Consider the following 12,444-nt stretch of genomic DNA (forward strand, 5'->3'; position numbering starts at 1 on the left):
AAAAAATTTCTGCAAAGCAGATACATGACCCAAGCGTGAATGCCACAAACAAGTCTCATCAACGGAGACTAAGGCATGAGAAGGAGAGAATAGTTGATGGATATGAGAGTCGGATGAGGGAATCTGTGAGGAGAAAGTGGTGATTTTGTAGAGGCCTCCATCATGAACTCCATTGGCCACAACTGAGAGTGTCTGTCTGTCAATGACCTCAACCACCTCATCATCAAAATAAACTCCAAGTCTCTTCCAAGCAGCCATGTGAACTGAAAAACAAGTTCTTTGAAAGCCAAGGCACATGTAACATGTCATGGAGAGTAGCAGAGGAACCAAAAGAAACATTACCAATACCAATAACGGGTAAGAGTCATCTCCAGTGTGAACCGAAGAAGAGATCGCTTGGTAATCCTCCAAAAGATGTGAATGTTTGGTCATATGGGCGGAGGCACTGCTATCACTAAGTCTCTTCCAAGCAGCTACGTGAACTGAAAACAAGTTCTTTGAAAGCGGAGACACATGTAACACATCATGGAGAGTGGCAAAGGAACGAAAAGAAACATTACCAATACCAATAACGGGTAAGAGTCATCTCCAATGTGAACCAAAGAAGAGAGCGCCTGGTAATCCTCCAAAAGATGTGAATGTTGTTGGAGGTGGCAATTCTCATAGCCACAACTTCTAGTCACGCAATAACCTGAGAGTAGCTACGAGAATTGCCACCTCCAACACCCTCCTTCAATTCAAGCACCTCGATCAAATAGGGGTTACGACTGCCCAGGACCACACAGGCCGAGCTCTAATATCATGTCAAAGTCACGTAGGAGCAGCACGCACAGAATGCGGCTTCGAGTCCCGATTCTCCTAGTCTTGTAATTCCACAGCAAATTCATCCTCCTGATCTTGAGTCCACCGCGTAGAGTTTTGAGAACACTCAGGCTTCCATTTAGTGCCCTAAACAATGTCCCAGAAACCCTTGTGGATGAACCAGATCCACATCTAAAGCTTCCAATGAGCATAGTTTGGACTCTTTTGCTGCTGTCTCGCCTCTCTCTCTACGGTTTGAGAGAGGGCTGATTGTTCCTGGTGCCTTGCTTCGTTGGAAAGCACTTGAGAGAAGTGTTTGAGAGCTGAGATTTGTTCTTTGCTGCTGTGGATATGGCTCCCCCCCTGTACGAACAAGGATGACAAGTTGAAAGGACCCTTTCTCTCTACGGTTTGAGAGAGGGCCGATTGTTCCTGGTGCCTCGCTTCGTTGGAAAGCACTTGAGAGAAGTGTTTGAGAGCTGAGATTTGTTCTTTGCTGCTGGGGATATGGCTCCCCCTTGTACGAACAAGGATGACAAGTTGAAAGGACCCAACTATGCTCATTGGAAGCTTCAGATGCGGATCTGGTTCATCCACAAGGGTTTGTGGGACATTGTTCAAGGCACTGAAAGGAAGCCCGAGCTGTTGGGTTTTATGCTGTGTATGCACCCAGAGGAGTGCTAGTGATCATCAATAGGCACTTTTTACTTCAGTTAGTGGAGGTTTTTTCCCCAGTTTTAGCTTAGTTTCACTTATAATAGTTTATAAGTGATTTGGTCCACCTGGCACACTTTATGGCCGGACCATGTGAACACATCTTTTAGGTCACTTCATTATGTGGCTATTGTACTTCACTTTATCACTATCTGAATACAAGTGAGTAGTCGTGTTCCTTCCTCTGACTCTCACGTTTCTGTTTGAAGTACCTCCAAACCCTAACCCTAACTGCTGAGCACCTTCATTTGGTATCAGAGCTGAGTTGGTCTGTCCTGCCCGTACTGCTCCACGCCATCAGTGTCCGTACAGACAGCCACCTTCAATCGTACATTCAATACGGGCGCTGTCCTGTTCCGTACTCTGCTCCGTACTCTGTCGGTACTGGTCCCCGCACTTAGCTGCACAATCAGCTGTTCGTACAGTCAGGTTCACCAAGCTGAAAGTACAGGTCTTCACCTGTTTTGTACTGTATCCGTCAGCTGCAGGTACAGTCGCTCTGCTCCGTACAGGCGACCTACACTTGCCGTGTACCTGCTCGCCCAGCTCCATACAGTACTAGTCGACTGCATACAGTACCTGTTTCTGTACTGTACCTGCTACGTGTACCTGCAACTCTGTACATCCGCCATACAGTCGACAGAACCTGCTCCGTACAGCAGTTCAGTACCTACTGCGCACACCTGCAGCTGACCAGTTGACAGCAGTTTCCGTACTGCAGCTGACCAGCTGACCAGTTGACAGCAGTTTTCGTATTGCATCTGCTGCGTGTACCTGTTCCGTACAGTCGCCGTACAGTCGACTGTACCTGCTCCGTACAGCAGACCAGAACCTGCTGCGCCTGCTTCGAACTGTTGTTTATCTACAGTCAACTTGTACCTGCAAAAATCACAGTTGTGGTAAGCTTTACAAGTTTTGAAATTTGGGCATTTTTCTCTGTGAAAATTTTCTGGCAGATACAGGCAGATTTTCTTGCAAAGAAATCTCTACAAGTTTTTTGCAAGGTTTTGGGTGCAGTAATTTTGGGCATTTTTGGGCATTTTGGCACTGTGTAAGCCATTTTTGCTGCTCTACTCAGTCAGTGGTGCATTGTTTTGCACATTCAGAGGATTGAGAGTGCATGCATATTTGGGTTAGCTGTATTCAGTGGAGTACAGTTGCTTTCAAGGTTGTTGCTATTGGGTTTTTTGATACACAGGTACAACATTGTGCATTGGCATAATGGCAAATCAACAGCAGAGTGATGTATTCACGTATTTGTCTAAGAAAGAAAAGTTGGACGGCATGAACTACTCCTTGTGGAGTTTTATGCTGAGAAATGTGCTCGTGGCAAAAGGTCTTTGGGATTTTGTAAGTGGTGATGAACCACGTCCAGGTCCATTGGCTCCAGAGACTCCTCCCCAAGCAGGTGCTCGTGGACGAGGACAACAGGTACAGGCACCAGGTCAGCCATTGCCTGTTCAAAGAACAAATGCTCAGAAGACATGGAATGCCAGAGATGCACAAGCCTTGTCACTCATTGCATTGTCAGTACAGAGGTCTATTATACCTCATATTCGTTCAGCTGGCTCTTCACGGAATGCATGGGTGACTTTGGAGCAGATGTATGCGGCTCGTAATGAGGCTCGGATCTCGTTTTTTAAAAGAGAGCTTCAAAATCAGAAAATGCATGAAGGAGATGATATGTCTAGCCACTTGAACAAGCTGCAGGATTTGAGAGAGCAACTCATCAATGTGGATGAGATTATTCCTGAGACACAGCTTGTGTCCACCATCTTGAACTCTTTGCCAAGATCTTACTTGGCTTTTCATACCTCTTTGAACCTTAGCATGAGGAATGCTGTTGAACCCCTTAAGTATCAGGAACTTGTTGCTCTCTTGCTACAAGAAGAGCAAATCAGGAAGAATATGAATATGAACACAAGTGCTGAACAAGCATTTACTACAGGTCAAAAAGGGAAAGGCAAATCTCAGCCAAAGAGTTCAAATCAGAATTCAGGTGATGGTGGTTCATCTCAGGAAACCAAGAAAGGTGATGGACAGCCCAAGAAGAAGGGCAAATGCCATTACTGTAAGAAGCCAGGTCACTACATCACAGAGTGTAGAAAGAGGATTGCCAAAGAGAAGGCAAAGGAATCTGGGATGTCTGTAAATGATGCCTCTAAAGCTCCTCCGGAGACTGCTTCTTTTGTTGAGGATAGGGATTACTGTTTCTACACATGCAGCTATGATGCCTCTTGGTCGTCACAGGCACTCAGTATGACAGAGCATGCATGTACTTGGTATTTTGATAGTGGTAGCTTCAAAGCATATCACATCTCGCAGGAATTTGTTTTGTCATGTAGGCCCTGCCCCTGTTGGCAAAACTGTTCAGTGTGCCAATAATGCTTCATATCCAGTTCGTGGCATTGGGGAGATTCAGCTCACAGCCATTGATGGCTCTATTCTTCGCCTTACAGATGCCTTATATGTACCAGGGATAAAGAAGAATTTGTTGTCCATTTCTTCTTTAGCACATTATGGTATGCAAGTCCACTTTGATGATGACAAATGCATGGTCAGAGACAAAGCTAATGCTTTGACCTTGATGCTTACTGGTACATTAGGTCATGGACTTTATCAGTTGGATGCATTTCAGCAAGTGGATCAGTCTGCTTATAATGCATTCACTCTTACTCCAGCTATGGTTGATGCGGAGTTATGGCATGCTCGCATGGGACATGTAAATTTTGGTAGTCTTATGCTTATGCAGCGACATAACATATTGTTCGAGGCTTTTGGGACGTGATGTGTTCTGTCCACTGTTGGGGATTATGGGCACGGTGTGTCCAACAGCTCATCATCTAATTTTGGAGTTCACTGCACACTTGTGTAGGAATTCGTGGCCAAGTAAAGTTCCTTGATGTTCGTGGTGGCATCTTGTTTCGAGGAAACTGATTGGTGGGTGCTCTCTCCAAGGTGATTCCAATATTCGTGGTGCTAGCGGGTCCATGGTTACAGCTTTATCAACTTATCTTCTTCCGGCTCTTGCACACTATGAGTTGTAGAGGAGGTGTTAGAATTGTGCATCTCAGTGTTTTGGGGCTTTACTATTTATTTGGGATTTTATTGGATTTTTCTTCTATTTATTTGTCCAGGGCCAGTCTGCCAGCCCTAGAGGCAGTCGGCCAGTTTCCTCCTGCACTATATAAGGAGTTCCCCATTATTCACTCTTTCATCCACTTCCCTTGCACATAGTTCAACATTCAGTTGCTGGCCATTGCCATTGTAAAGCTTTACTGCTATTATAAAAGGTGATCTTGTCCAACTCTCTCAATCTCCTTTGCACTCTCTCATATGTTTATTGTTTATGCTTCCGCCTGGCCAAGAGCATGGGAAGTCGAAGAGCCATATATAGGGTGTGGTGGCACCTTGTCATAAATATCTCCTCCGGCCGGGTTTTTGGGGGAAGCAATGGTTGGGAGATGGGAGCCCAGCCGCCAACGTTGCTCAGTGCCCTAGGGTGGTGTGCGTGCTGCCGCTGCGTGACTTTGACATGGTATCAGAGCTCGGCTTGTGTGGTCCTGGGCGGCGGTCGTAACCCCTGTTTGATCGAGGTGCTCAAATTGAAGGAGGGTGTTGGAGGTGGCAATTCTCATAGCTACTTTCGGATTATCGCATGACTAGAAGTTGTGGTAGATTATCCCATATGCAAGAGCATGGGAAGTCGAAGAGCCATATATAGGGTGTGGTGGCACCTTGTCATAGATATTTCCTCCGGCTGGGTTTTTGGGGGGGAGCAACGGTTGGGAGATGGGAGCCAGCTGCCGACATTGCTCAGTGCCCTAGAGTGGTGTGCGTGCTGCTGCTGCGTGACTTTGACAAATGTTTGGTCATATGGACGGAGGCACTACTGTCACTAACCCACTCAACCTCAGTTGGTGTGTCACTAACCTCTGCGGAAGAAGTAATATCTGTGATCACGAGGATAGTATCCAATGGAGGGGTAGGGGGAGAATCGGTAACTTCCATATATGCCACTTTGGCATTGCCCTCGTCCTTCACTTTACCCTTGCCTTTGTTCTTATTAGAATCCTTGTCAGAATCCTGAGAGTTATCTTTGGCTTTGTATTTGGCTTTGGCTTCCCGAGAACTATCATGTTGAGCAAAGCACCATTCCTCTGTATGGCCTAATTTGCCACAAAAAGTACACTCAAAGCTTTTGTTACCTTTGGCCTCTATAGCATGCTTCTTGTCTTTTCCTTAGGCAGCTTTGCTCTTGTCGTTGTTGCTGTTGTTGCCTCCTCGTTCTCCTTTGTTCTTGCCCTTATCTTGGGCAACAAAAGCAGATTCCGACTTTCCTTTGCCTCTCGTCAAACACTTGTTATGCAGATAACTCACAACTTTTTCAAAAGATGAAAGAGGCTGGCAAAAGTAAATATGATCTTTGAACAAATCAAAAGAGAGAGGCAATTTATATTCTTCAAATTGCCGCTTGATGCAAGTAAAGTCCCCAATCTTATCAATCATATTGTCAAATTCACTGATGGAAATCTTCTCAAGATCTGCCTCTAGCTTAGCAATCTTCACGGAAGAAACAGCACCAAACCTCCTCTGAATCCCAAGCCACTTCTGTCAGGCATTACTCCTTGTAGAAATAAACCGTGCCTGTATGGTAGCAATCATGTAATGAATGATAATGAGGCGTGCACAAGCATCCAAAACTCCCCGTAACACTGGATCCACCAAGGCAGGTGTCGTAACTGAAGTCCATACACCAGTACCTTCAAGAAGCGACTGGGTCTAATAAGACCAAGTATGATGATTGGTGGCTGTAAGCTTCATGGAATCACTGATTTGGGAAGGAGAGTAGGATGGAACATGAGAGAAAGAAGGGGAGAGGTTCTGTGGGAGGGTAAAAACAAGATAAGAAGTGGTTGCAGGAAAGGATGGGGGGACCACCAAAGGGGTGGAGGGAGAGCATACCGACGAAGTAGCTTGGGAAGTAGGGGATAGGATTCCTTGGGAGGAGAAAAGAAGTCAAGAGAAGTTAGAATATTGATCTCCAAAAACCATATCCTCCAAACACAGAATCCTCCTCTTCAAATAGGGCTAGATGCACCTAGACCTCCTCTAAAACTGAGCACAGTTAGTATGAGGATAGAAGAAACGCAAGGTGGGAGGGTGGGAAAAAAAACAGAAGGGGAGAAAAGAAATGGCTCTCCAAGGTTTAATGGCACCACAGATGCTGAAAACACAACTTTGTGAACACAACTTTGTGAAGAAAAACACAGCTTGATTGAAGAAACTGCAGCACCTCTAAGAAAAAACGCAGCTCCCAGATCTGAAAACACAGGTCTTTATGTGCTGAAATCTGTAAACAACAGGTTCATGAAGAAAAACACAAGTCCTAGAGCATATCTCGCTCTGATACCATGTGAGATTTATGTGCTATTGCTGAAAAGCTGAAAACAGAGAATAAAACAGCAAATATGTATAGACAATAGACTGCAGATTATCAAGAACCTGAATTAGATTGAAGATACAGCACGAGGGAGGCCCATGAGTGCTGGTATGTACAAATCAGGGCTGAAAAGAGAAGCAATAATGAAGAGGACTGAGGCACCTAATATATAGGGCTCTAGAGCTGGTCGGTCAGGTCCTACAGGCCGACCAGCACATAAGTCCATAAAAATGCTAAAAATGCTCCCAAAAAATGGTGTAAAAAATAGCAAAAAAATATGCAATGCAGGGCCAATTAATGGGCCAGATACAAGCATGCAAGGAGGGATGAATAATATTTCCAACACTTTAATGCCATGTATGGTAAAGCAAATAAAGAATTTTATCGAAGACAAGCTTGCCAGATCCCCAATGAGCATCAAATGGTTGAGCAGAAAGGTGTTAAGTTCTGTTGTGAGTCGTAAAAGAAGCTTTCCTCCTAAAAATAAAGGGGACACCCTTTTTTGTAGCATGAGGTATATCGTTTGTGGAAGAGTACCTGAAAAGAAGCCTTAACCAGGGTTTCATCCTAATCCACCTAGCACCTTGGGCCAGGTTGTTTCACCTGGGTTTCATGCCAAGGAAGGGGAGAGACCACGCATTGGACATACAAACAAGGGACAGAGACAATATGTAACAAGACAAGGAGCAGTTTTACCAATAAAAACTTGCCCAAATAGGCCAACAAGGTGTTGGAAAACCTTGCATAAGTATATGGTAGGCCAAAAGTTGAGGCTGCAAAAAGAGCCAAAGGAAGTTCTTTCAATGGACCTGAACAACTAGAATAAGTTAAATTTAATGCAATAGTTCTGCTATATTTAATCACAATATTGCTGTGCTTTTTCTTTCCAGTAATGCCTCACAAATTTCTAGGTTTTCGCCCCTTCATTCCAAACAGGATACATACACCACACTGTCATTGTCATCAATCATAGATACAATAATTGATCTATCTGGGCATGGGATATGGCTGTGAGTGGGCCGACACGGATTGTGGCTCCTCTTCTTTCTAATTAATGATATAGGTGTTTTGATCCCCCGTGTTGCATGCCCACTGAGATGCAGCTATAATTCTAGTGACAGTAAACATGAGACAGATCCCTTTCCACTAGGACATAGCCTGTTTGTGTCAGTCTGCCTGGTGCCAAGAGACAACTTCGCCAGCATTCAAACGTGTGAATGGGCAGCCAGAGTAGGTGACCATATGTGGACAATGGGCACAGCAGAAGCCATGCTATTTCTTATCACACATCACTGACGTAGTTGCCGATTTACTGGCATCGATGATATGCTCAGCATTCAAAACTCCTTGTCATGCTCAATGATGTCGCAACCCTTGATGACAGCTAGACAACCAACACAGCACCACTAGGGGGGATAATAGCCGCACACAAAGCCATACAGTATCCAAACCATTTAAGGGTAAACTTTGACAGCTCTAATCATGTCATACAAAAATATAGCATCTGAAAAGTTATATCTATCTTAACTTCATCAGCTTTGTATATATAGTTAGCATCTCTACTATAATTAGTTGAAGGTGCAATCTTAAATAAAAAGGCAGATACAGCTTAGCCACAACAGTTTGGTGCAAGCTTATGTAAAAGGCACATGTATTATGCACCTCATTGTTCTAAGCCTATGTATAAAGCTGTAAATACCTTCATATTTCCACTTTGGAAGATGAAGGCAGATTATGCTTTTATGCCATACCTTGGCTGGAAGGTAGGAACCACGCCCTAATTGTATCAGGAGAGAAGAATAGCCTTTGTGTGCAATGGCAGCTTTGCACTCAGGAGTGTCAATAGCCCTGATGAGCGCGTCGAATGAAGTTGTGCCCACAGTCACAAAAACCTGGCCTCCACGTCCCATCAATGCACAGCTCCAAACTCGGATCTAATTTCAAAACAAGACGCTAGAATTTGGCGTCTCGATCTTTTATGTGTGTGTACATATATGTGTGTTCATTACGAATTCAGACTCCCTCTCTGTGTTCCTTACTGTGTATGCAAGGCAGCATCAAAGGGACAGACAGGATATGCAATTGAATATGTTAATTTGAAACTGCAATGAAGATATGCGATGAGAGGCAAGACTCACCTGAACTTAAACTTCGTCTCTGTCTGTCTCTTGTGAAGGAAGCATGGACCACAAGCGAAGCTCAGGAGCCTGTAGCCAACACTCGCAATTCTCAACTCACTTGCGCACACGCAATGGGGGTATATATATATGTCTAATCACATACAGAATGTATCTATCTGTCTATTATATATTAACCATGGACAACCAAAGGCACAAGGTGTGGAGAGAAAAAAGAAATTCTGGATTTTTTAAAAATAAGAAGAAACCCTTTGATTCTCGCTTCCATTTCTGATTTAACTTTTTGTATTTCGGCTTCCATTCTTATATTTTGCTTCTTAATATCTTTTACATACCGCAACAACGCGCAGGTTAAGTACTAGTATAATGTATACATACATATTTATATATCTCTATATTATCTTAAGAAAGAGTTTCACAAAGTTGCCACCTGGCAAGAATTTGGAGGTTCGGAAAGGGGAGGAGTAAGTTTGAGGAGGTTTGAGTAGAATTTGAACTTGGATTCTCAAAAGGCATGCAAAGCACGGGTTGCCCACTAGTATATATAATGGATACATATATATATAATGCACACACACACACACAACACACATATATATATATATATATATATTCACGCACACATGTCCAATAGATGCAAGTACCTATATATATGAACATATATATACATACACACACACACACATGTCCAATAGATGCAAGTACTTCTATGGTTGAGTTGTTAACGTTAAGTTCGTTCTCATTTGTCTCACCAAAGTTTGTAATTAAAGACACCTTTTTGTTTTATTTTATGGCACTAGTGTAAGCAATACTCCTACTCCAAAACTTCTCTCATTCATTTCAATTCATTTGATCATTTAGCGTGCACACATATATCATATAAGAAGTTATTTAGGAACTTTATAAATAGTTCCATCAAATATAAGAAGGTATTTACGAACTTTATGAATAGGTCCAACAATTTTTGTAGGGCCTTAATAGATCTATTAAAGCTTTGAACAAGCCACCTTTTGTAGGGCCTTTGTAATAAAGCTTTGAACAAGCTATCTTATGAGAAAATTTCTATCACTCCTTAACAAAGGGCATTTTGTGCTTGTCTATATAATAAATGGGCATGTAGTTTTATCCACAAAACCCTTACACTAAGCTATACACTTTTTTGGTTTTACCACTCTTAGAAGTACATTTTTTATACATGACTATAGGCAAGGATTGTAGTGTTGTATAAAGTTTTTGAAGTTTCTCACATGCATCCTAATTCCTCAGCTTCTTACTCATTTTGGGCACAATGAGGATGACTAATACCTAATTGTTAATAACAAGCATGTATAGAATAGGCTCTTCTTTGATCATCCTGACTTAGGATCATAATTATTAATGGGACACCTTTTATATCTCTATATTAGAGAGAAAAGCAATCACAGTAGTCATTCCTTAAGTTTTATAAAGTAATCACACTAGTCATCCTTAAGTTTTATAAAGTCTTCCTTGTCCACATGAATTCATGCTAGATTGGTTTCCTTATAGATTACATGGTGCTATGACTTTGGAAAAAACTCTTTGGCTAGTTTACAAGAAGATACAAAGGAATGGCACAACCTTCCATGGCTACCACATGAATTCATGCTAGATTGGTTTCCTTATAGATTACATGGTGCTATGACTTTGGAAAAAACTCTTTGACTAGTTTACAACAAGAAGATACAAAGGAATGGCACAACCTTCCATGGCTACCACAGCCACCAATAGGGTTTTGCCACTATTGTTTCAAATCATAATGAAAGCAATTTTATCTATGAGCTTACGATACCACCACCATCGAAGCTAGCAAGGTCCCACAGGCAAGACTATATCCAAAAATCAAAGTTAAATAGTTTTTTTAAATGTTGTTTTTATTTCAGCCTAAAGGAGAGGAGGTAGAGATAGATCGTGTTCCATTGTCATCAATTTCAATGATTCTATTATGACTTTAATTAAACCACAGTCTGACCCTCAATGGTTCTAAAGAGAAGGATGATAGTCCTAATCATACACCAATCATCAACCTTGAGAATTAGTTGGCCTCAAAGAATCTCTTTACTAGGATCAAGAATTGTTGTAACCAGATGGAAGTGATCATCATCAACCTTGAGAATTAATTTTGCTAGATGTTGTTTTTGTGTCAACCTAGAGGAGAGGAGGCACAGATAGATCGTGTTCCATTGTCATCAATGTTAATGATTCTATTATGACTTTAATTAACCACATAGAAGGATGATACTCCTAATCATACACCAATCATCAGCCTTGAGAATTAGTTGGCCTCAAAGAAGCTCTTTACTATGATCAAGATTTATTGTAACTAGATGGAAGTGATCATCAACCTTGAGAGAGAAGTAGAAAACCAATTCCTTACTAGGATCAAGAATTGTTGTAACTAGATGGAAGTAATTAGGATCACAATTATAAATGAAGATCTAGCACAACAATACATCATGGTCTTGCTAGAGTACAACAGCCTTGTCTTTTCATAAAATATAAAGGTCACGAATCCTCCTCTCACTTTTAAGGAGTATAATTTAATGCTTTGAGAGGAGGAGTGGTGATTAAAGGCTTTCGAAGGGGGAGTCTCAATTTCCTCTACCAATACAAAGAATAAAGGAAAAGATAATCTTAACTAGCCCCTCAACTCAAAGAAAAGAAGGTCATATGATTATACTATACTAAGAAGGGCTCTTATATATTTATTTGGCCTCAGGTTACATAGAGGGTAAGCAATTATAATCTATTATTAAGGAGGATGTGCCTAAGTGAAATTTATAGGTTGGACTAATTATCATTCAATTCATTCTATTAAGGATGATGAATTATTAGGGCGATGCGCCTGGAATCTATGGGATTTCACTCTATAGTGAGGTAAGTGTATGTGTATATACTAGCACTAAGAGCCTTTATTATATGCAATAATTGGCTTGAACAGCACTCATTATTTATAGACTAAAGTTAATTATTTTAAAAAGTAGGCCAAGCTTGCTTATTCTTTGTAGCTCTCTCTGTCTTCGTGAATCTGATCTCAAGGGGATTAGGATTTCGGATCTATATAAAGTAACCCTTAACCCCCCTACTTCTTTAACAATGTGAACCCCAAGGTGATGTAAATTATGAAATATTATAAATGTAAATTTTTTGTCATAATTTATAATCTAGGATACATGAGAAATTGATTTGGTTTTGTGTGACTTAGGTTTATCGGAGAAGGCTTGAACCCTTGAGCCCAACTTCTTCAGTCGATTCCCATAGCACGGATTGCTTCTTATGTAAATAGATTGGTTCACTGTGTGGATAAATAAATGGATCTAGTAATATCTA

At 41.8% G+C, this 12,444-nt stretch overlaps 1 protein-coding gene across 1 annotated transcript in view; it reads right to left on the reverse strand.

The window, feature by feature from the left end:
• Positions 1-9,292, reverse strand: part of LOC147639766 (glycosyltransferase family protein 28) — a 51,042-nt gene extending 41,750 nt beyond the window's left edge. Inside the window, exons 1-2 of the mRNA XM_086773780.1 lie at positions 9,097-9,292; positions 8,710-8,892 (exon numbers count right to left, since the gene is read on the reverse strand). Coding sequence (XP_086629906.1) covers positions 8,710-8,868 — 159 coding nt within the window. The 5' untranslated portion in view covers positions 8,869-8,892; positions 9,097-9,292. The remainder of the gene's footprint in view (positions 1-8,709; positions 8,893-9,096) is intronic.
• Between the last annotated feature and the right edge of the window lie 3,152 nt (positions 9,293-12,444).

The sequence above is a fragment of the Cibotium barometz genome, chromosome 3 (assembly GCF_041138505.1).
Source record: "Cibotium barometz isolate CiBa-2024 chromosome 3, ASM4113850v1, whole genome shotgun sequence".
NCBI lineage: Eukaryota > Viridiplantae > Streptophyta > Polypodiopsida > Cyatheales > Cibotiaceae > Cibotium > Cibotium barometz.